Source organism: Ambystoma mexicanum, chromosome 13 (genome assembly GCF_040938575.1).
Source record: "Ambystoma mexicanum isolate Mex_15411 chromosome 13, UKY_AmexF1_1, whole genome shotgun sequence".
Taxonomy (NCBI): Eukaryota; Metazoa; Chordata; class Amphibia; order Caudata; family Ambystomatidae; genus Ambystoma; species Ambystoma mexicanum.
In genome coordinates this window covers 185868581-185893894 of record NC_090938.1, presented here as the reverse complement: position 1 = coordinate 185893894, position 25314 = coordinate 185868581, and the positions used below count along the sequence as shown (strand labels likewise).

General features: G+C 45.7%; 1 protein-coding gene across 2 annotated transcripts in view; it reads right to left on the bottom strand.

The window, feature by feature from the left end:
• The window catches only part of RNPEP (arginyl aminopeptidase), a 183711-nt gene that overhangs the window by 66402 nt on the left and 91995 nt on the right, over positions 1–25314 (bottom strand). For both annotated transcript variants that reach the window (XM_069633582.1, XM_069633583.1), the window contains exons 4-7: positions 14553–14669; positions 13911–14146; positions 1390–1503; positions 888–1000 (exon numbers count right to left, since the gene is read on the bottom strand). In XM_069633582.1, coding sequence (XP_069489683.1) covers positions 888–1000; positions 1390–1503; positions 13911–14146; positions 14553–14669 — 580 coding nt within the window. The remainder of the gene's footprint in view (positions 1–887; positions 1001–1389; positions 1504–13910; positions 14147–14552; positions 14670–25314) is intronic.

The window sequence follows — 25314 nt, the reverse complement described above, 5'->3', positions numbered from 1 at the left end:
AGCTTAACACGTGAAAGAGAGATCATTAATGGTAGCTGGCATGGCATATACTGTCATTTTTTATTTTTAAGAACCCAACTGCTTTCTTATAATACGTCTTTTTCTAACAAAGAAAATTATGAGTGATACAACTGGGCTACAAATCGAGAGATTAACACAACTATTCCACGGTCTGCAATTTGTGACACTTTACTGCTGTGCTCACTATACTTCACTTAGCATCATCAGCGAATGGAAACATCACAGAGGTAGAATGAAACTCAGACGGAAGGTTAATGACCGCAAAGAAAACAGCAGAGCAGATCTTTTCAGTAAACCAAATGTGTAGAGCCTTTGAGGAGTGGCGCTACAAAATCATTGGGGTCTCTTGCATAAATGGATTTGAAAATAAAAAGCTGTAAAGCAGAGGTGCAGGTTTGAGGAGAAACTGGTTTATATAAACACACAATAGATATAGGTGGGAGTTCATGAAGACAAAAAACCTCTCTGGGATATTTGGAGTTTCTTACTTTTACATGTAATACCTTAATTAAAATGAGACATTGGAAGGACTTTAATTTGAGTCAATAAAGATAAAAAGATGCATGCACCGTTTTGTAAGTTAAACTGATGTCCTTAACCAACTTGCAATGCTTGTGACCGTTTCTATAAATCCTAAAATTGATATAACACTGCAAGCAATGTTATTCCCTTGCCATGATCACCTAGATGGCGGGTACTCAATGTTTCCACCAGCTTCCCCTTTGTATTTTTACCCCAAGTTGTAAAAAAAAAAAAAAGAAAAAAAAAAAAAAAGAAAATCATTGTTAAACTTGCCTTGAATTTCTGATTGGAGGTCTATTTAAACAAAAATGAAAATTAAATAAAAAGTGTAAAAAAATAAATACCTGCAAGAAACCATCAAATTTGCTCTGGTCTCCCACCAGGTGGGCAAGGTAGGAAACAAAGCAATATCCCTTCTCATATGGTGTTTCATTGTAAGTGTCATCTGGATCAACTCCTGGTGCGGGGAAGAAAAAAGGAAACAATGACAAGTAATTTATCTGAAGAATGTAGACCACTGAGAAGGTGAAATCACAGTTTCTTTTTGAATAGTTCTGTTCCATGGGCCTGAGCTGCCTCTTTATAACAATCAATCAGCTTTGCTATTCAGGATTCAGTCATGGTGCATTATTTATTGAAATATACCAACTCGGTTAGGTTTGAAACAGATACTACAAGTCTTACTCAGACTATCCCAAAACCACAGGCTTCTAGGCCGCATTCCAAATAAGTAGCTGTTGGTGTCAATTTGTAAAGTTCTATTGTCGCACACAGCTTTATCACTAGAATAGATTAACACTTTAAGTCTGCATGTGTGTTAAACAGTAAAGCTGGGAATGCAGTAACCTGGTTCGATCTTTACTCTCAGCTTGTTCAAAGGATGATCTTCGCCAGATGTGTCCATGTGTTGGCGGAGTAGAGCCCTCCCTGCAGCAGCTTCAAGGCAGGTGTAAGCAGAACCTGTCAGTGATACACAGAATAAACAATTAGAGGAGTGTCACAACACTGACAAAGTTCTGGAAACCAGGGTTCCCCTCATGGTTGTTCTGTTAAGTACCTGAGGTGCCTTTGAGTATGGTGGCAATAGATATTGTTCATTTATTTGCATTTGCTGGGTGCTTTGAATTTCTCTGGCTCCAGAGAAAGTCATGTTGTTTTAGTGATGATCTGCTTTCCAAGCGGCCTGAAGTGGGGGTTGTCAAGGATGTCACCTCTCAAAACCTGATTAAATTTCTGGAGAATGTATTCTGGAGAGAGGGATTTCTGTCACTGCTGGTGAGTGACAATGGTCTGCAGTTTGTGTCTAGGGAGTTTCGGGTGTGACTCAAGGAGAAAGGGGTGGAAAACACAAGAGAAATGCCTTGCACCACACCCCCAGAGTAATGGATGCGTGGAAAGGTTCAACTGTGCGGTCATGGACGGCATCAGGTTGATGGTTCTTAACAATAGGAATTGGCAGAGAGATTTGCTTTTGAGAGTATTTCCGTACAGGGGGACGCCTCACCCTACCACTGGTTTTACTCTATTTGAATTGATGAAGGGTCGCAAAGCCCAACACGATGGACAGCTGGGTGGCTGAATTGCTCCAAGATTGTTGTCTCTGATGTCAAACGTGAAGGAGATGGGAGAAGAGAGTGTGGTGAGACAAGTAAATCGAGGTAGGATGTCAAGTATGGGTGCAAGTGTAGAGAGTTGCTTGCTGGGGGGGGGGGGGGGGAGTGGATCAGATTATAATTGAAGTATTCGGTTGAATACTGTCATGGGCCATTGTCCTGTTGAGAGTGAGGTACATGTGGCCCAGATTCTGTTTTGATTGACTGTTGAAAAAGGAACTGGTTTATTAACAATGTATTTAACAGATTATTATTTACAGTGTATTTTGAACTGCTTTTGACAAAGTATTCAGTGTAGAGATGTTTAAGTGTGATATAACGTGAAATGGAGTGAGAGGAGGTCAGGCGTGGAAGTGGGTGCACACTGTGGCTTGAATTTCCGTGAAATTAAACGTTATTAACAAGATGTAAGGTTAACATTCAAGTGGAGTACTCGAAATACCAGCACTGAAAGTGTTAACTTCCCTCAAGAGTGCTTTAGTCTTCATCACTGGAAAAAATGGCTAAAATAGTACATTCGATCCCTAGAGTGTACTCTACCTCATGGAAACAAATCTCCATCATTACGTTGAACACCATCTTTCAAATTGCTTGGTGAAGTTAGGGTGAATCTGACGAAACGACTAGTGCTCTGAAGCAGTACAAGTATGAGTAGTGGCTGAAAGGCCTACTTAGCCAGCTCACCCCTACAAACCAACAGAGACCCAACCATAACGGAAAAATAGGCACAGCAAAGAGATATTCCCTGTTAGGGAGAATTCTAATTTCTGTGCTAATTCCCTCTACCTTAGAGACCCCCACCTCTTTTGCTGGACTTTATATCCTGCAGTGAGTGAGACCTTTTTTCTCACTCTCTCAAGTATTTGTATCAGATTTGTACTCTGCGTTTCTTTTGGTTTTGGAGTCTGACAAACTACATAGGCATAATCCTTTTGTATTGTGACACGCAGCACATTCAGTGCAGTGTCACAGAGAAGTCCTTTGGATTTCTCTTAAGGTTTAAATACCTTCTCTTGGATAAACTACTGTTTCCAAAAGTAGTAACGTGAAATTGACTTTACTTTCCTTTTTCTCTAGAGCCAGCACACACCATCTTATGTGGAGTGCTGGGGGGGGGGGGTTACTTCGTATCCCCTTTGTCTACTTTCTCATGTAACATTTGTATGTTCCTCTCTCTACAATTAATGGCTGGTGGCAGTGGTTTAATTTTCTTACCATTGTGCATTTTTACCGCAGGTTGAAACCTCAGCTACAGTATTGCACCCATGGGTGCCCATTTTGTCAAAATTGACCCGGTCTTGGTTTTTCACGATTTCTTGTTGGTGAAGTCCTCCTTGGGTTTTACTCTGTGCGCCAAACCAGTTTTGGTCCCTTTGTTCGTTTGGTCTTTGGCGAGATTCACGGGTGAAGCCTGCCTCTGGCTCCAGATTGTCTGGCAGGGCAGGAAGCAAGGGAGGTTCCCGAAACTCCCTGTGCTTAGTCTCCTTGGTTACAGGAAAGCACCAAAAGGTTATTGGCTGGCTGGCTGCCCTTGGAGGACAGCCCCCCTGCTGTGTGAGTGACAGCTAGGCTGCAAATGAATGGGAGAAACCTGAGGCAAGTTCTTTTGCAAGGAAGGCAGAGTAGACCACTGGACGAAGGAACCGACGAAGAAACTGGAAGAGAAGCTTGCTGCACCATCCTGGACTGTTGGTTTGCCCGGTGAAGCCCTGCCGCAGTGCTGAAGCTCCAATTTACGTTTCAACTAGAGAAGCCCGGAATGGATGACTTCTTCCCTTGGGTTGGTGGGACCAACTGACCCCAAAACGAACTTGACTAGAACCCCTCTCCCTGCTGGCTGTACTACTTTGCTGATAATGATGGAACTGAGTGCCAGGGGACAGGAAAACCAGAAACGAGTGTATCGTCTTTAAGCCGGACCTGAGCTCCAGGAAGATCCTGAGGACCCTCCCGAAGCAGGGAGACCCAAGCCTGAGCCACCTCAACAGAGTGTTGGACCCCAGAAGCAAGGGGAGCCCACAAGGTGTCCAAGAAACGCATTGGTGCTATTTGCCGTAAGCCCATTCCAGCCGCTGACCTTCAGACCGCAGTGCAGGTGCCCCAGACGTCCACCTTCTTGTCCCCCCACGACTGAGGCCCAGGAACACAGGATCTGTAAGACTGCAACAGCTGGACCCTTTTCTTCAGACCGAAGGTACTGTCTAACTAGGGGTACTTACCTCTTGTGTGTAGCTTGCTTGCTCTCACTGGAAACTTGCATTTGCTGCCCTTTGCAGAGTTGCTTGCATCTTTGCTTTTCACAAGCCTCCCAGCTTGTGGCCCTACAGTGATTCTTTTCTACAAACTCTCTATATAACATTGTGCAAAACTTCTGTGCCATCTTCAAGAAGTGCCTAAGCTCCCCTATACTTTGTTCAATTGACATGACTCTTCTTAACCTCCGACTTTGTGTTTATCTGTCCATCAAAAAGTCATACATAAGTTACTTGTAAAGCTAGGAAAGGGTTCACCTATACTTCATTGGGGGGGTGGGGACGGTGTGGGTGTGGGTGTGTGTGTGTGTGTGTCCTCCCCCCCCCAAAGGATAAGACTGAAGAGGATTGCAAGGAGGAAAATACCCTTAACCTTTTCACAGACTAACTGCATCTTTCATGACCCTTCAAAGAAAGAAAACGTAAGACCTGAAATTAAAGCTAAAGAAACCTGCATTGGTGTCAGAGGTACCCGGGCTCTCCCACTTCGACAGTCAAGTCGAGCAGAAGCACTTGCCACCATAGTACTGTCCTTGGCTCCTACAACAAAGCAGCACCAGTGAAGTCAGCACAGCCGCTCAGTTGGGGAGACTGATACCAGACCGGCCTGTGTGGAAACCAAGGTTGCAAGCAGCAACATTGTATGAAGAAGATTATTGAGACAGCAGATGATTGAATGAGCTTGAAGCTAAAATACGATACTGTAGACCGAGTGGTCCAGCATCACGTGGGTGCTCATTCGAAAGTCTCTGTCAGGTATCCAACCCGAAAGGGTGTGAACGTTAAGAGAAAGAGTTGTGAAATTGAAGTGGTCCTGCAATGGGTCAAGCCAAACCCTGTGCACATTTGAAAGTCTCTGATATGTGATGTAAAATTGACATTCGTCTGAACCCGGCTGATGCAGACTAATTGTGTTGAATGGATATGAGCCCGGCTGATTCGGGGTGAACCGCGAGTCACCCAAAAAAGAATAACCGACGAACACTGTGATATAGTGAACGTTGAAAGTCAGGCTCGAGCCCGGCAGAACTTTACGCTAAAAAGGATCCAAGCCTGGCTGAGGGGGCTCCGCAATGAAGAGTGACTCACCCGATGTGAATACTCATGAAAATCTGAAGATGAAAAGGAACTTGTTGATTATTTGGTTGCATCAGGCCCTTTGAGTAAAGAGACTTTTGAGAAGCAAGGAGACTTACGCTCCGGAGGCCCTGATGCTGATGAGTGAACTGCAACCTTGTGCTAACGAAGCCAGAGGTTGTGCTATGCTCGAGTGACCCACCTTATCCCATGCTAAAAACGTGGGGAAGGCAGGCCAATGGCCTGAAAACCAGTCATATCATTTTGAACACTTTTTCATAACATTATTTCCCACACTATTTGCATTTAGAGGTAATGATTGGCAACTTGTTTTTTAGTATAGCCCCTTTTATTTTGACAAGACACCACTAGGACAGCGTTATTATTTGATGCTCGTATCTTGCTCCCATCTGTATATTTAGGGTTAGATAGGTGTTCATGATACCCTTTTTGAAGTTCAATAAACACCTTTAAACTATGGTCACTTGTTGGGTCTGTCTTACTGTTGATGCCATGCCTTTCTTACAGTAGTATGTTGATTTATACCACGAACTGCTAAGGCACAGCGGCAGTCTCCTGGTGTTCACGTGGCTCTGGAACAGGGCGGTGGGGAGGATAGTGGGCTAGGATGAGAGGATAGGTTCAGAACCAGGAGGAACTGGCATCTGTGAGTGTTGTTTTGCATGTGGGGTGCGGAAGGTGTGTGCTAGTGATTGTGTTGGTGTTAGTCTGTTGTTGGGGTGGGTTGTGGTTGTACACTCCGGTTAGATAGTGTCCATGAGGGATCCAGAGTCGCGGGTGGACGTAGCTGTAAGACTATCTGGTGTCTTGGTGTGTTCTTGCGTGTTGACTGTTTTATAGACTGTGTGGGGTGGTTCACTCTAGGTGTGCTTCTAGCATCTCAGAGTTGGTGGGTGTGAATATAGAATTCATTCTTGGTTTGTTTATGTGTAGTGTGGCCAGCCCAAGGTCTGGCGTAGTGGAGTTGACTATGTCAACAGAACAGGACGGGGAAGTGAGTTTGTAATTCTGTAGGTGTGTTGGAGCTTCTGGTGGAACTCTTTGGTTGCCACCTGATGATATCTACCCAGGTTCATCAGCCTATCTCACCTCCTCTCTAGTTGTTTATCTGTGTTGTGATTGCTGCTGGTGTCCCTTTACAGCTGCAGCCTGGCTTTGAGTCGTTTCCTGAAGGTGATGTGGTATTCTGAGGTTCTGATTTCTTTAGGCATGGTGTTCCAGAGGTTAGCAGACCTGAGAATGCTGTTCCGCTGACTTTCCTTTTTTCATAATGTTTTGCCTCCATTTGTAGGTCGTTGCTGGAGCTTAGGTCCCTTCTTGGGCGGTACCGGCTAATCTGGTCTTAATACAGCTCCTTGTCAGCTGCAGCACTGCATCCCTATCCCTATAATTTAGAAATCTTGCAATGACTGTGCGCGGTGGCGCCCCAGGGATGATTTTGCCGGATGGGATGCAGTGGGCCCGCTCATTGGAGAAGAATCGGGAGAAAAATTGTGCATCATACATGTCCACCAGCCATTCCTCAAGGAATAATTCCATACAATCTCCCTCTGCCTTCTCGGGAAGGCCAAGTATTCGAATGTTGTTTCGTCTGGATCTGCCTTCTCTGTCATTCACTCTTGTTTCCAGGAGTTTAATGCGTGCTAACATGCCAGACATATTGCGGTTTATCCCCCGTAAATTGTCTTCGGTTTCCGAGATTTCCGAGATCCGTGCCTCCGCCTCCCCAGTGCGTGAGGTCAACTTTTGCAGGTCATGCCTTAGTAGGGACACGTCCGTGCCGATACGGTCCATCTTCTTCTCCATTGAAGTTCTGGAGCTGGCAATGGCACTCATATCTCTAAGGGAGATTTCTTCCTCCATGCAGTCAGTCCCAGATAACGGCAACCGCTCCGGGGAGCGGGACGATGGTGTGGTAGCATACTGCTCAATTCTGACCTGCGTGGAGGTTTTCCTGGGCTCATCTTTCCCCATTTCCAGGTAAGCGGTATGCTGTCACTGAGGATTCGTCCCCTGTAACCAGGGAGAAGGCAGTGAGTGACGGGGTGGGCAGGCAGGTGGGTCCGCTGGGACGAGGATGGTTCCGCTGGTTCTTGGTGCTGTGCGGCTGATGCTCACGTGGATCTGCGTCAGTTGTGTTGGTAATGTTCCAGTGATGCTATATGTCTTGGGTGATCACAGGTCGCAGGGATCCTTCCGGAGTTGGACTGGCTACGGGGTTGCACGTGTGTGTGCTCAGTTAGTAATGTTCATCTCACGCTATTCAGCGGTGCTTTGCAGTTCTCACTGTAGGTATGTGCTTTGCTTGCTAGCTGTGCATTGTATCAAGGGTTACAGCAGTCCGCAATGTGCCTCGAGTTCCGCCTCGTGCCTCATCCCCGGACGGGGGGGGTTGGGGCTGACTGGAAGCCCCGCTTTTGCTGCCGAGGTGTGTCACCGCTATATGCCTCAATCCTCCACTGGAGACAGCAGCGTGCCGGTGCGGGCCTACGCCGCGGTACCTCGGTCCGGTATCGGTAGCACAGAGGCCCGTCCGGGTGGCTGTAGCCGTCCCCAATAGGCCCACACAGAGCGGGAGTATGCAGTGCTACAGCGTGTTACTTTGGTGGCCTGGGATCAAAGCCACGGTTGTTCACTCTCTCCCTCTCTAGACTTGAGTGTCCCTCGTAGGGCCTGGGGAGGGTCTGCCTCTTGCCTCCCACCACCAACGGTGAGTGCAGTTCACTCTTGTATAGGTCCGCCCTCCTGCTGCCCAGCCTGTCTCCCTCAGCGCCTAGAACAGCTTGTTGTGTGTGAGCACCCGGGGGGGGGGGGCTAGACGGGCAGTGTCCTGTCTTCTTATCCTCTGCCGCCCTCTTCGCACCACCCCCACCTCCTTACCGCTTTAACTCTCCTCCGGTAGTGGGGGCACAGTATCACTGGGCCGGTGGTGATGCGGCCACAGCAGGCGCTCTACGCGTAGTGGAGCGCCTGCGATCCCACCGCAGTTCCCGGTGGATTGGTGGCCACTGCACTGCACCCCAACAGCTCCACAGAGGCGGTCACGGCAGATTCCCTGCCTCGCTCGACACAGAAGCAGGGGCCGCGGTGGGGAGCCCCCAGTGTCACAACAGTCACAATGTCCAGTACACCATGATGTCCCCTGATTCTCAAGGATCAACAGTGGAGCGCGCGAGACCAAGCGCTTCCACTAATGTAATGCGCGTTTTCCAGCAGGCAGCAGGTTGGATGGGGAGGAAATCCGCATGGTAGCCTCCGATCCGTCGGGCGGAACACACCGCCAGAGCCGGTCCGGTTCACACTGGCCTAGCTTCTCTCGGGGCCGCAGCACCGATGCGTGCTACGCCCCCCCCCCCCCGTGTGTCTCCTGCGCTGTGCTGCCACCGGGGGCAGGCCCCACTGGGTATCCGGGCCAGTAGACACCGCCTCATTCGCACCGCAGTGTGTCAGGAGGCCCCCGCTCCGTGTTATCGATGGAGCGACACGATGCGGGCAGGCCAGGCTTTGCCTCCCACCCAGTCTTCACCCAGCTCAGGGTGTAGCGGTGCCTGTGCCTCCAAGCAGGGTCATGGCGTCCCGCTCCACGATGAGGCCGCAAAAGTTCGTTCTTCTCTGCGCTGTCTTCATTCAGCGGCACCTTTCTTTCTTCCGGTCTCAGTGTTGCTCGGCCAGGCGCGAACAACTCGCCGGCCTCTATGGCGCTTCAGTTCTCCGGCGCCTTCCCTCTCTGCCTCTCCACTGCGGCAGCCATTTTGAGCAGCCGTTGACGTCACGAGCTGTTGCTGCGATTATCTCCTAGCCTGCACTCCGATTCAGCCTCTCGATGCAACGCACCGCTGCGGCACCGTTCCCCAGCCCGTGGGTGTCGTTTTCTGGCTAAGAAGTGCCCGTTTTCACAGGATGAAATCAGGATACAGCTGGTGGCCCCGGGAGCTCTGAGGGACCACGTCCTCATCGCGCTCTCACTGGCTACGCCCCCCTTAATACAGCTCCTTGTCTGTGCAAGTCTTTGTGGGCGATGCAGAGTGTTTTCAATTTGATGTGTTTTTTTTTTTACTGATAACCAGTGTAGGCTTTTTAGTGCTGGTGTGATGTGGTCTCATTGGTTTAGTCTTAATAGGATCCTGGCTGCTGTATTTAGCACCCTTAGGAGCTTCTTGGTGAGTTTTTTCGGCATTCTTAGGTAGAGGATTTTTGCATAGTCAATTCTTGGGCGTATGAGGGATTAGGATTGTGAGGGTTCTGTGAGGAAAGGAGAGGGAGAGGAGTAATCCTCTCAGTAGTCTTAGGAGGTAGAACCATTTTTTGACAATTGCATTGACTTGCGGTTCCACGGATAGTCCGTTGTTCATTAGTATTCCTAGGTTATTCACTACATTGATAGTCTGCGATTGCGTTCCCATGCTGGCCGGCCAGTCCAGGTGTGGGTTCCCTCAGTGAAATCCTGTGGGTGAGAGCATGATTTCAATTTTTGCCGGGTTCAGTTTACGGTTGTTCGTTGTCATCCAATTGCAGATGTGTGTGAGGCAGTTGTTGAAGCAGTTATTTTGCTCCTGGGTTCTGTTTGTTTTCAGAATCAGTTGTGCGTCGTCTGCGTAGGTGTAGGCGGTACATCCGTGGGTTCGAATGATTTTCATCAGTGGGCACATGTAGATGTTGAAGAGCAGAAGGGAGAGGCTGTATCCCTCAGGGACTCTGCTGGATATATTCTTTTTGTTTGAGATGAACAGTGGTAGGTAGGTTATTTCAATTAGGTTTGCTAGGAATGAGGTAAGCCACTTTAATGCAGATTCCTGTATGCCACATTCCATCAATCTTTTTATTAGTGTTGAGTGGCTAATTGTGTCAAATGCTGCTGATATGTAAATTAGTATGAGGGCTGATTGGGCGTCTTCGTTTATTTTCAGATCGTGCCATATTGATAGGGGTGCTGATTCTGTTCTTCTCATTGGTCTGAAGCCAACTTGTGACCGGTTTGAGTATTCAATTTGTTTTGACGTATTATGTATGAAGCTTGAGAGTCCCAGCTAACACTGGGAATATTTTTTTCCTTCGCAGCCCCCTCAAAAAAGAACCTAAAATCAGGTGGCTTGGGTCTCATAAAGGAAGATCTGTTGTCAACCCACCAACTGATTGTTAAGACGGATTTCTGAACTCTGTCCTGGTGGCGCAGAAGTTCAGAAGGCCAACCTAATTACTTGGAACAGGGTAACCTCTGGACGAGCCAGACCAATCAAGGTAGCGATCGCGGCGGTCAAGACTAGGTCTCAAGAGGGGTGAGGGTGACTGAAAGCCCGCAATGAGCACACAAAGCAAGAGCGCTTACAAACTACTCCAAACAGTTGTTATATCAAAAATATATACACATTTATTTTAAGGCCTTTAAAATAATGACCGTAGCGAGAAAATCACAATATCACAATATTAAGCCAACACATACCATATCAACACAATATATATACAAATACGACAATCGCAAGCGTTATATGCACGAAATGTGTAGTCCACCTGCAAGGGAAAGAAAACAGGCAGTGCGATAATGCTTTAGACTCAGTTCGCCTTCAGAGGCACCTAACTAGATGGAAGTCCGAGCCCTGCGAAGAGTGGAGCCTTGTGCTCAAAGTACCTGCACACGCTGGTGCCAACGGGCAAAAGGAGAAGCTCTTCGGAGGAAGTCAGGCAGTTCGGGTTAGTGCACAACAGAAGAAGAACAGGTTCCGCGACTCAAGCGCAGCCTCCACAGTTAGCCGAAACAGAGCGCGAGTACGGACAAAAGGGTGCTGTTTTTACACAGCGGGGAAAAGCAATGGGCTACTGCAGGAGGGCGACCAGATCCTAGCTATACTACTCACCGGTCCCCGATGCAAGCAGACCCAGGCTTCTCCACGTTAGTTTCAGCAGCTGGCAGGTTCAGAAGAGCCGGGAATGCCTCGTCGTCGTGTAGAGAAAAAAGACGTCCCAATCGAAGAAACCTGCACAGTTTTGTCACCACAGCAGGGCAACGGAGCGGCCGTGTGTATCTGAGCCAAATGTACACTACTCACTTCAGACTTGGGAACGCCAAGTGTACTAAGCGTGTGAGAGTGACAAGGACTCGAAATACAACACAACCTGGCGGCGGTTACAGAGCAAGGCTCCCTTGTAAGCTGGTCAGTCAACTGGATGGCCCAGAGACGCTTCCGAAGGCTTACTGGCAGGAGATGATGAAGTCGCCGAGAATAGCTGTTCCTGCTATTCCAAAGGTCGAAGCACCAGTACAGGCCTTCTGGTTCGATCAAAGGAGGAAAGGGTTTCACAGGACGACAGCAGTGCAAAGGAGGAGTCCTTCAGCGGGTCACCAGCGATTCCTCGGTCCAGCCTCTTGGTTGCAGGATACTTGGCTCCTGTATTCCTTCGTTCGTGAGAACTCAGGAGATCGACATGGTAGTGGTGTTTCCAGCCCCCTCTTATCCATGGTTCCCTTCGCGCCAAAACGGAGGGGACCCAATGGGAGATCCGCTCATCAACACACACACACCATTCGTGGACCAATCACGGACCACAGTGGTCCCAGGCATTCACACCACCCTAGACTCTCTGGCACCCAGGATGTGTATTGGGACCAGACATCCCAGCCCACACCCTGGAGGCACACAAAAGACATGTAGAAGCCCGCGAAAGCATCCGTGTTTCGCGGGAAAGTACATGCCCAAATAAGGAAGGGCCCGGGTCGGCTCGACCTGGGGAAGGTGAAGGGAGCAAGACGGTCAGCGGACAGGACAAAGGAGCCTCGTGGTCTGGCCATTTTGGGAGCCAGGCCACCATTTTGGGTTCAGCGCCGAAAACGTGCTTAGAACGCCAAAAGGAGCTCAAAATATAAAGAAACGATCGCTGCCACCATTCCCGTCCCTGAATCACTTGCACCGATCAAATACAATCCTAAACGAGTATCTAGGGCCTGTAGAAGGCTAGAGACCCAAGAGAGCTGTAACTTAGCTTACAGTGCCCTCTTGTGTCATGTTGCACTAAAGTCGCAACATGATAAAAGAAACTACGGGAAACAGCGTTCCCCGGTACTGACTGTCTTAAGGGCATGTCAGTTTCCCCATAAGAAAAGGAGCGAAAGCCCAGAGGGGTGCGGCAGAAGGCTGCACTTCTCTGGCAAAGTCAAGAACAAGGTGAAAAACAAAAGCAAAAAGTTTAGGGGTTGCCACATGGAAGGAAAATTACCTACAATTACGAAATCTTTCCTAACACTGATGTATGCACACCTCATTTTAATGTGAATGGGTAAGGGGCTTCTAAGCGGAACTCACAACATACTCCTGAAAGCCTTTACAGCATTGAGTTGTGATTAAGGCAAGCAATTAAGATACAACAGTCAGGGCCTTTGATCTAGAGGAGGCAAGACATTGCATATACTGAGAACTCGGAGGCAACAATGAGGACTTCTACCACTTTGGATATTGAAGTATACCACACATCTGCCATTCAGTAACTCGTAAGAACAACCCACCCATTTAGAAGGAAGACAACCCAGATGGGTCTTTGTCCAATAGAACCATAAGAAGAGACTTGAAATATGCTAACCCCCCCCTGATTAGCTGGATGCAAGGCTGATTCCGGTTGTGGGCTTGTTGGAGATCAAAAGATTCAAAGCCTCACCCCAAAGGAGTGAAGAAAGGGAAAAACCCAACAAGAAGAAATATGCTAACAAGTGTACCGGGGGAGTGCAAAGGAAACTTGCTGTAAGAGCAAAATGGACACCATGAGCTCCACAAGGAGGCAGTGCACCTGGAGGTGCCCAATAGTTCAGCTGGCGAGGCTCCAGCAGAAGACAGCTCCGGTTTGTAAGGTTTGAGAGGTTCTTGAATCTACCTTTGTCTGTTCAACCAATATGCTATGAACATAAGACAAGTTGTGGCACAGCCATAAGATAGCTCAGAGGATTACGTACTCACCACTGTGATTGGTGTGGGAGCTGCAGGTCTCCGGTTTGTATCCCGGATTGGTCCACTCAGCCTTTCATCCTTATGAGGCCGATAAATGAGTTCCAACTTCAGTTGGGTGATATTGAATGTAAATATGGTGAATGTAAAGCGCTTTGGTGAAAGAGTTATATAAATAGCACATCATTACCATTACATGCTTGTGCACAGTGCTTAGAAGCCTTTGCTATTACCTTGTATGTTGTTTGGCCATCAGCATTGATATTCTTTTTTTGAAGAATTTAGTTGCAGTCACAATAAGAAAGTGGAGAGAAAAAAAGCTAAAAGCAAAAGAAAGACTACTATTCTACAGCTCATTTTATGTTTCCTTTTACACCATTGTGCTTCAATGAAACAGGTTTGTTCCAGGTCTCAGAAAAACACTGCAATAAAAATAAAAAAAATGTGCATACCCACCAGTTAATATGCAAACTCACCATACAAAGCAGTGGTGATCCTCCGCTGGGCATACATGGTGAATCCTTCATTTAACCAAAATTCCCCCCAGTTTGCGTTGGTGACCAGGTTCCCAAACCAGCTATGGGAAATCTCATGTATGATGACATCAGCCAAGGAGCGGTCACCAGCCAATAGGCACGGAGTAACGAATGTGATGCAGGGATTCTCCATTCCCCCAAATGGGAATGAGGGAGGCATGAAGAGTACATCGTACCTTGGAAACAAACACATTTTTTAAGAATTAGACACATTTCCTTGGATAATATTCCAATAGTATGGTGTGCCCCAATCTGCAACACATAGTCTTCACAGTACAAAAATGTGTTGGCATCTTTTCCTAGACAAAGAAAATACTCGAAGGCTAAAAAGGTCCTAGAGTTTCCACCAAACTGTTCCCCACAGGTGATATGAAGCCTCTCCCAAAACCACTTATACCAAGAAGACTTTTAGTGTGAACCACAGTCTGATACCAGAGTAAAGCAAGTAGTTCATTTTACCAAACCATATACAAATGTCAAGCATGCCCAATGAAAATATACCATTTGTGAATTTGCGTCTAGATTGGCCAATCACCAATGGCAATTGAAGAGACAGAATGTTGCAGGAAACGACAATCCTACCTTCCCCAAACATAGGGACCAAAGAGCTTCTCCCCAGCACTGAGGAATTCCTCAATCACACCATCATACTCCTGCTTGGCAGCCTGAATAAGGCAGGGTTCCGCCCACACCCTACTCCTGTAAAAAACAAACAATTGCAAGGTGTTTTCAAACAGTGATAGCAGGAACCTCAGCAAGCTTGCAGGAGAACGTATATGCCTCACAGTGTACAATTGTCTTTTGTTTCAAAGGTTTACATGTTAGTTATTCACATAAATGGTGACTAACAATGTTCCACTCTTTCAGAGCACGTTAGTTCACATTGAAAGATGGTAGTAGGATTTTGGTATTTTTTTAAAACATATGTTTTAAAAGCACCTCCTGTATTTGCTGAAATACCCAATTCAAACTCCTGTTTCTTACACAGAAGTTTATTCTCATGGTACACCAAAGAAACAAAATGTACAATTTTATGATACTGCCTCGAGTACTGAAATCCTTATATCTTTGAATCTCTTTACTGATGAGAACATCTACGCAACAATCAGAATGCATTTACAGCAAATTGTTCTTTGCACTGGAAACAAACAAAAAATTAGTGCAGTAGTAATATGTTCAAAGGAGCAAAACGAGTTGCAAGCATAACTGGCCATTTAAAATGGGCACAATGCCTTAGTGAGGAATTGAAAGACAACTGTGCTAACCATCTGGAACATACTTGGAGGGTCTCTGAGTGGTACCGGAGAGAGGGAGGAGTAAACTGGCTGAGAATTGTGGGATACTTTTATGGAATCATTTTGGATTGGAGTGGGAAGAGAGGGGAAATGAAGGAAGCGCATAAAAAATGAATGGGCTGCAGAGGTAACAAGGGGGATAGAAAGCAGAGCTGGAGATTTTGGTAGTTTGCATGCATATAGCAGCAGTGAAGCGTGATCAAGGCATACCTCAGGAAAAGGGTGAATGCAAAATGCTACCAAAAAATAAAAAACGATAACCTCGGAGAGCAGCTTCTAGTACTTTCATGTAGAGCTGAAGTTTGTTAATAAATGGTTGCGTGATGGGCTTGAGTACTGATCCTACATTTCCTTCTTCTATGGTGAATTGTTTGTTAAGTGTTACTGTAACCTGTCTGATTGCAGACAGCTACAACTGGGATTGCCCAGCAAAAAGTCAAAAGTTACAGAACTCAGAGTGGACTATGTTCAAGGTGAACCTGGTGTCCATAAGAAGGGAAGACCCCCAGTGTGTGGACCGTCCCTCAGAGTACCGTACATACATGGGGACAAGCTAGGGTCTGGGTACGATTGGGATGGGGTGCAGAAATGCACTGCAAGATAAAGGTTTAGAATAAAGAAGCAGAATCCCATCGAAATGGTCAAAATTCTGTTGGCAAAGTTTTGAAGATAGTTCCAAAAGCTATGAAATAACAATTGGTTTGGCAGTGTGGGCACCTTTTGATTGCCTAGTCTTTTTGAAAGAATGTTAAAAAGGCTCATGAACATGGGAGCAACTTGAACCATGCGTCATAGTGCTCAGTTTGATTTGGCATCAGTAAAATTACGTCACTCATTGAGGTTTGTACTTCGGTTAGCATGTAAAACTCTTCTATCCATCCTCCCTCACATGCATAGCTGATTGAAGGAACCTTGCACCTCTGCACCAGACTTGAGGTTTACATGGTTTGTGTTTTCAAACTCAGCGACAACTGCCCTATAAGAATGCAGTTTGTCCAAACTGTTTGAAGGAGACTGATATTATTTTACAGATCAGTTTGCCACACTGTTAATTATATGAATTTAGAACTTTCCTCACTCCTATTCATTCTCCCACTCCCTCACGTACCACACCCCCAGACTCTCACCCATACTCTCCCTCACTCCCTTTCCCCAGCACATTTCCTCTGACACACCCTCTTCCCCCATTCCCCTCTTCCGCTATAGCTCCTTCTCCTTAACTGATCCAGTGCCAAACTCCCGCTTTCACTCACTCCCCCTCTCCACTTTATCACATTTCCACACCCACACTCCCTCATACTCCCCATCCTGTACTCTACCACTGCACCTTTGCTTCCTCCATGGCCCCAATTCCCACTTTCACCATGCCCGCACTCCATAAACACCTTACCCATCCCCTCTCTCCCTCCCCATCTCTCACTCACACACCCATTACCCCTCCTCCTTGACCCAAACTCCTTCACCCCCCCCCCACAAACACTCTGTTGCACCGTCCTTCTCCATCCCTTTCATTGCTACATTACACATTGTATGCAATAATGATGTGCATTGAGGGTAGGGGGCAGTATAGAGATTGAACTCAGTACCATAAGTGAGGTACCATGGGTTCTGGGAGGCATGAACATTTGGTTCAGAAATAGTGAGCTGAGTAACAGAGGTTTGAGATGGGGATGAAGGCCTTGACGGGTCGTGGGATTGTATTGTTTATTTAGCAATAAAGTAGGATGAGCACTTCAGTTGGCAACCAGCAGATAGGAAAGTGTTTCACTCTTTCATACACCAAAGGTGCCATCTGCTATTTCAGCCATCAATTCAGTGGCTGCACCCATGGAAGCCTATAGAGCCAAAGCCCTCCCAGCCGCCCACCAAAGAACAGAGCAGTGGGGTCCAGCTGTGATAGATTCCTTGGCTACCCAGGAGAACAAAGTGTTTACATCTTTGTTTAAATGGCCTCAGTCTACTCCAACAAATACTTTGTGAATGGAGCTGTGAGCCCACATAATCAGAGACCTGTCTAAAATCAGCAATTTACTTTCTTCACACGTGGTCCTATCTGTATACCAAAAAATTAAGAAATGACATGCATATAAAACTCACGTTTCATCCATGCCTGGAACTGATCTGGTGTAAATACATTAGACGACGTGAGTCATGGATGTTTGCGAAAGTCTCCAGGCCTTGCTTCTAATATTTCTGTAGCCTACCTATTCACTATGCATGTTTTGATGTGCACAGCTCATGTAAAAGAATAAGGGGACTGTGTGAAGTGAACTGCATTCAGATAAATTCTCTGCCCCTCAGATGTTTCCAAAAGGAAGACGCCCAAATACATTTTTATTGCAGAGCACAAATGAATAACGGCACAACAAGATTCCTCTTATAGGTACAACTGTCATTACTCTTCAGATGAAAGTATTGGCTTTTCGGTCTACATTTTTCTTTGCAAAGATCTGCTTGGATTAAACAGTGTGGCGAGGTGGAGCGAGGAGTTGGACAGAAGTTTCATTTCATAAACAACATTTAATTAACAAGTCTTCCTCTATCTGTGGGGAGCTATCCATGCCCAAGGTAAATACAACTCGGATGCTTGTCTTCAGGATGGTTGACTAAAGGAAGAGCCTCCATCCTCTTTCCAAAACCTACTCTAACCCTACCACCAAGTTACAAAATAGTTCAGCATTTATAGAAAACAAAATACTAGGAGCATGTCTCCCTTCTGGTAAACTGGTTCAGTCTTTTCCGACGTTTTGCTTCCTTTTCTGATTTAACAAAGGGTTCCGGGGCAGGGGAATGACTCCCTTCTCCTGACCCACCTAATAGTCCTCAAAAGTCTCTTTAAATCTTCCAACATAGTTTCACAGACTTGTTCCACAATTCCAACAGTCCTTCCTGAACTTTTCTCACCCTGAAAGTTCTCTCTAAAGAGCTCTGGTTGTTTGTTCTTCTCTACACTGCTGTTAATATAATAACTGATGAGGGAAAGTACTCTTGAGGCACTCTTGACTTATTTCACTGTCACCACTGTGACAAGGAAGATCACACTTGTTGTACTCTTGACTTTGTCCACTTTATCAACTACTGGTGTAGTAAAAGGGACTACTCCTATATGCTTGTTCTCTGTGGCTTCACTTGGTGTTGTAAGGAAGGCATGGTATCAAACAGTAAGACAGACACGTGACCACAGTTTAAAGATGTTTATTGAACTTCAATTGGGTTTGAAAAATGTCTATCTAATCCTAAATCTAAAGATGGCAACAAGCTAGGACCATCAAATATTAACGCAGTCCTAGTGGTGTCTTGTCAAAATAAAAGGGCCTATACTAATAAACCTATTGCCAATCCTTAGTTCTAAATACAAATAGTGTGGGAAACAATGTTATGCAAAAGAAAAGTGTTTAAGAAATGATATGTCAGGATATTCAAGCCGTTGTATTCCCTTCCCCACGTTTTCAGCACGGGACAACGTGGCATACTCTAGCTTAGCACAGTCTCTGGCTTCTCTAGCACGAGGATGCAGTTCAAATCTCAGTATCAGGGCAATCTGTACAAAAGTCTCTTTGCCATTCAAAGTCTCTTAATTCAGAAGGCCCGACACGACAAACATTCAAAAGTTCCTTTCTCCTGAGGATTCAAATTTACAACTTCTTGGGTGATTTTCGATTCACCCCGGGTGCCCCTTCACCGGTCTCAGACCCACTTTAATACAAAACCTTCTTGGGTGATTCACTGTTCACCCTGGATCCCTCTCTGCCAGGCTCAGACCCACGTTAACACAAAATCTTCAATTAATTAGTCTTCCTCTGCCGGGCTCAGACCAGATTTGTGTATTTTCCCAAACTTTCTCTATTCCATCAAAATCAAAGATTTTGCTTGGCCAGTCACAGGACCACTCCAATTCACATTTATTTGTTCACTTTCAAATGATCTCCCTCCACCAGGCTCAGATCAAATGTATCTATTTTTGTTACTCCTCAGCTGGATACCATACAGAGACCTTTGATTGAGCACCCACGCGGTGCCGGACACTCTGTCAAAGGTATTGTAGCTTCCTTTAAGTTCAATCACTCATCAGCTATTTAACTTCACTCGCATCTCTTATTACATGCGTTTTAACAATGTTCGTTCCAGCGCTCGCCATACAATGTTGCTGTTTGCAACCTTGGCTTCAACACAGACGAGTTGTGTATCTGTTTCACCAACTCACCGGCTGTGTTGTTTTCACTGAAGCGACTTCTTTTTGGAGCCAAGGACAGAACCACAGTGGCTGGTCATTCTCCCTGCCTTGATTCTTGATGCCGGAGGGCCCCGGGTATCTCCGACACACAATGCAGGATTCTTCAGACGGTTTTCCTGGTCTAAGGTTTTCCAATATCGAGGACTCATGAAAGCAACGGTTCCTTGTCGAAAAAGTCAAGGGTACTTCCCTCCTTGTGATCCCTTTCTGTTTTGCCTTTTTTCTCCTCTCGTTAAACTGCCATATTGGAACTGCTGTTTCCTCGTGTGCTTTGCCTCGCTCAGTGTGTGCTCTCGCGCTGCACCTTTTATCCATGTGGGGGAAGTGTAATGGAAACCAGGTGTGAGTGATTGTCAGTAATTGCCTGACCTTCCCTGACCATTGTACTGGGACCTTGTCCAGTCAATTGGTCGAAAATAAAGGATCGAATGACCATTTGATCGACAGTCAAATGGTCGAAAAAAAAAGGTCGAATTTTTTTATTTATTTATATATATATTTTAGTTTGGGTTGGTAGAAAAATGTTTTTAATAAAGAAAAAGGGAGGTTTAAGGGGGAACCCCCATCATAAAAAAAAAGAAAAAAAGAAAACAACCATTTTTTTCGATCATTTTAGTGTCGATCAAAAGGCATTCGATCCTTTTGTTTTCGGCCATATGACCTACAACCTACTGGGACATGTCAGGTATACAGCTCGGGTGTTATTCTGTTTTCCCTTAGAGCGGGCTGTCAGTGAGAAAAGTGTGTGTTGTAAAATGGGGATAAGCGGGGGGGGCAGTAGAGTGCCTAAATATCCTTCCAGGTAGAATGGGGTAAAGGTGTTACAAGGAAGGGGATACTGCGTCTCACCATCTTCCCACTCCCAGAAGACCCCCCCTCACCAAGGTGATCCTCCCGTACTGGTCCACCCCCAGGAACTGGATCCAAAAGCGATGGCCGTGTCCTGGCCACCTGCATGACAGATCCCCGGAGACTAGTAGGTGAGACACCTTCTGGTTTCTCACAGTGTTGCCACTATACCGGGGGAGATTACTCCCAGGTGTTTCTTCTCTTTGACTTCCCTCAGTGTTACTACTGTGATGAGGGCGATTACTTACGAGTGTCTCTTCCATTTGCCTTCTGTTAGTGTTACTAATGTGACGAAAGTGATTACTCCTGCGTATTATTTCGTTTTTGGCTTCTCTTTGGGTTACCATTGAAATGAGGGAGATCATTCCGGTGTTTCTCTTGAGTTTCAAAGGGTTTACGACCGTGACGAGGATGTGCACCTTTGATGTGGTTATATTTTGGCCCCCTCTATGCCGGTTAACTTCAGTATTCAGGCGAGCGCCACTGGTTCTTCCTGTGGGGTCCAGGCTGCTTCTCTCCACCATGGGGCATCTGTGGCTCGGTCTGCGTCTTCTTCCTAGTAATTTGCCTCTTCCTCTGCCACCTTAGCAGTATCGGCATTGTTAATGGACTAGCCGGTCCACCCTGCTTGGTCACGCCACTGCCTGGAGGAGCGTTACTTCCTCAGTCCGGGCTGGCAGCTTGCCTCAGTTAATCTTAAAAGTATGGATGGGCAACTCTCCGTTCTGACCATCGTTCTCCTAGCTCTTACTTCTAGCTTCACTACTGCTCCACATTTAAATCTCCCGGCCTCCTTCTACATTAAAGGTTAGTCCTTTCTCTTTTTTTCCAAGCGCCAATAGTCCCTCCCCAGAGTGAATGCAGAGTCTTGTTTGTTTTGTAGATTTATCTCTACTCCCCTTTCCATCTTCTTAGTCCCAGTATGGTTGGCTGCCAACCAACAAGCACTCTATGTAAAGTTTTCATTCTTCCTCTTCTCAGTACCATTAGAAAGTGTAGGTGTGAATGGGTCAGCATCAAAGTAACAAACAGAGACTTGACACGGCTGGGAAATCAACACAAGACCAGAGGCAAAGTAAAAGTTCAGAAGTATTTTTGATTTTATTTACAACAGAGTTAAGCATTTTTGGATGGCGACATGAAGACTGTGTGTTGGTCTTCTCAGACTCTACTACCAAGTACCCCAACCTGATACCCTCAAGTCTTCCAGTGAGGGTCAGAATCCAAGCAAAGTACTCCAGAATGGACCAGATGGACTTTCTACAACTCTTGTCACTCTGCCATGCTTTACTCTGAATCTGCAACTCCACACAGACTCAAATGCTGTGTCCCACTTATAAAAAGGGCTGTAGGAATGGGGCCGGGCAATTGTGTGACTGGGGCAAAGCGTGTGGACGGTGCAAGTGTCTCCGATTGTCAGTACCTAGGCTACATATAAATACTTTATGTGATGGAATGGGGAGAGGACCACTCTGCATTTCCATGCTTTAAAAGTGTGCGTTTGTCATTTTTGAAAATATTACGGCAGTTGCCCTCACTCAGAAGATTCTTGCCTAATGTACATTCTCTCTAGGTAGGTTTTGAATTTTCTCCAAAGCTATTTTGACCCCAGAAACTGGTAAAAGTGCAACCAGTGGTGTTCAGCTCATGCAAGGTTTTGCAAATGCTCTCTGTCAGAAAACCACAATACTTTATCTGTAAAAGAGAGCGTCTGGAGGTTTGGACAGTTTTTCTGAAGTCCAACTAAGGGCTTAGTAAAACCATACAACTTAGACATTATAAAACTTAGTTCTTTGTATAAGGCTGCACACCCCTGAGTATTTGGCAGCGAGGCTTATCTTAGGCAGGATATAGGGCTGAAGGTTGGTACAAAGAAATTGTAGCATACATATGGTCCTAAGAAACACTGAAACGCTATGCATGGAAAAAAATAAATGGTTTAAATAAAGTATGCCAAGATGAGTGTTGGTTAAATAAGTACTATCAAATTATATATAAAAACAATTATAAAAGGCAACTCAATGCTTAAGGAATACAACCCAAAGTATTACCTTGATAAGAATGGCAGTCGGCAGTTCAAGGTTAGGTAAACCTATAACACATACAGAATGAAATCAGCTATTCTTGGGGAGTAAACCCAGGTTACATATACCTTTATACAGTCAGTAATTCAAGGGTAGCAGACCCAGTCAGTCATGAAGTGATACTCAGTTAAGAAATCACTTAGTAAACCAACCCTGTTACCAGGATACATTTCTGAAGAGTGGAACACAAATTCATGGAACAGTATGAACATATAACTACATTCAGTATAATCCTCAGTTATACTAGGTGAGTAAGACCTAATGTAATAAACTATTACAGTTGCTTTTCAGATTGAGGTAAGCAATAACTCTTTACACTATTTTAGGATTGCACCAGGCAGACCAAGGTCAGCTAAACCACAGTGCAGTTATTCAGAATGGCACACAGCCTATATACTTTTTTAAGTCGCTACCAGCAACTTAATGGTATGTATAAACCTTAGACTGTTAAAATCTGCATAAAGCAGATCAGGGAAAGCAAACCCCAATGTTACACTTTGAGAATGACAATGTTATTCAAGGTAAATAAAAGCCAATGTAGACTTATTCTAGGCAATCTATACAGCGGGTCGGGGGAAGCAAGACCCAGCTGGTAAACTTCTATATTCTGAAAGAAATAGTTCGGTGAAGCCAACAGCATTAATTTTGGGAAGTGGGGGAACCAATTCAAAGGTGAGTAAAATAACCTTATGTATACTTTTAAGAAGGGGACAACACATTCAAAGTAAGTAAGAACCTTTGTAACTGCTCATTTCAGAGGGGCAGTTACCACACCGACTCTGTTAAAAGTAACTTTTAAACACTTATTATATTTTTCAAGGCAGAATCCTTATTCAGCCCTTCCCTAGTCTAATCTCAAGAGGGACCCTAGTGGTCTAGCTGCCAGCTGTAGGCAAGATGAGATAGGTTTCAATTGCAGAGAAAGTCAGAGTTCCTGTGGAAGTCTCTTCAAAACAAGTAAGTAGTTCACTTTAGAGTAAGTTAGGAACTTCAAAGAAAACACCATAGGAAGATTCCAGCAGTGAACCTGGGTGAACTGGATGAGAGGAGTCCCAATCACAGGAAACAGCCCAAAGCTACACAGCAATCACAAAAGACTTAAGGTGAGTAATACACCCAAGCCAAAACAGTGCCTTAGCACAGTAGAACAGTTTGCAGCAGGGCGTCTTCAGGATCTGCAGCCAAAAACCTGGTTGATGAATTCCTTGTTGTAAAAACTAAAGACCGGACACTAGAAGGGAATTTGCAGCAGGGATCAACAGAAAAGACTCCAGGCAAGGATTTCTTCACAGCCAAATGCAGTTCTGCGGTTTTCGTGCCCTTTTCAGCAGCCAGATGAAGAGCGAATATCGCTGGTCGGATTCTCATCAATCTCTCAGTCCTGCAGTCTGTTAAGTAATTCAAATTGTGTTTCTGGAAAGCCAGGAGGAGGACACCAAAGTTTCTTCCCCACGTGGGTCCCGTGCGTGCTTGGCCTAGAAACCCAAGCTACTCCTCACTGACGAGGCCAACAAAGACCAAACATGTCTGGGGATGCTTGTGGTCTCATGCAAAGGAATGTGACCGTTCAGTGCGGGCTGGACTGCCCCTTTTGGGGTGGGCCCAAGCCCGATTTGCATATAGTCTTTCCCCTTCTGTAATTACTTGCCAGGCAAAGAACGATGGTCTGGAGGGTTGCCCAGAGCAATGCCAGAGGTTAAGATTCATTCTATACCTTCCAGCCATCATTTCTTTGCATTTGCGGAAAAGCTCTTTTGTGCATTATCGAGGCTGAATTAACAGCCTGCAGGTAACAAAGACTAAAAGTCATAAAGGTAATACCACTGCGACTAGCCATTCATGTAAAACTGGCAATTGTAACAAAATGTTACCAAATAAGTAAGAAAGGGGATACATTGTATCCCGCCAGCATTCCACATAAGGTGGGGTGTGCTGGCTAACTCATACAAAATGTAAAGGGGGTGAAAATCCCTGTTTAGTACTTGAAAACTGTAGTATAGGAAAAGAGAAATGAACAGGGGAGCCCAAAAGGACAACCCAGCCTAAGCCCAAAAGTAAGAAAATATAACTTCAACCATACACTATGGCGAGACATAAAAAGCTTGCCAATAAAAAGAGTAAAAGACTAGGTGACGGGGGAAAAAAAAAATTCCCCTTCACATCGGGACAAGGTAAAATAGTTACCAAGACCAGGCAAAACGTTCTGGGGTTGACACAGGTCTGGAAGCTTTATCAAGACTTACACCGTCAGGCCGCAGGTAGCACAAGGCCGAAAGAGACTTCTTCTGGGCTACCGATGACATCCTAGCCCATGAACCAAACGCACGTGCAAAAAACACGAAGAAACACAAGGTGATCCCAACAGCTTGGAGACGGTTGAAGTCTGAAGGGAAGCCGTGGGGCGGGAATATTTATACCAGACGTCCTATTGGTGGGGCCTAAAGCACCCAAAAAGAACATCGATAGGACACTAAAGTGTCAAAGTTTTCCATAGGAAAACGCTAAGTTAAAGTTACCAAGGTTTCCCAGCCTGACGACAGGGAAATGTTCACAGGTGAATCCATAAAAGATCCAATGCTGGAGAATGTTGATGCCCCCCGGGCCCCCGGTCACCTCATTCCCATTTCATACCCTGAATCATGGCTGTGTAGAGGTGCAGACGTGTACATCACTGATAGACTCCATCCCTGCAACTCATCATACTGGATGAACAACAAGAAGACACCGTGCATGACAACAGGCATTATCCCAATACTGCATCAAGTCTATGAGAGACGTTATGCACTCTATCGAATGTACCCTCATACTGAGGTGATAGCAGGAGGCTTGCAGGCACCACTGAATATCAAGGAGTTGTAAAGAAGATCCGACAGGTGCAAAAT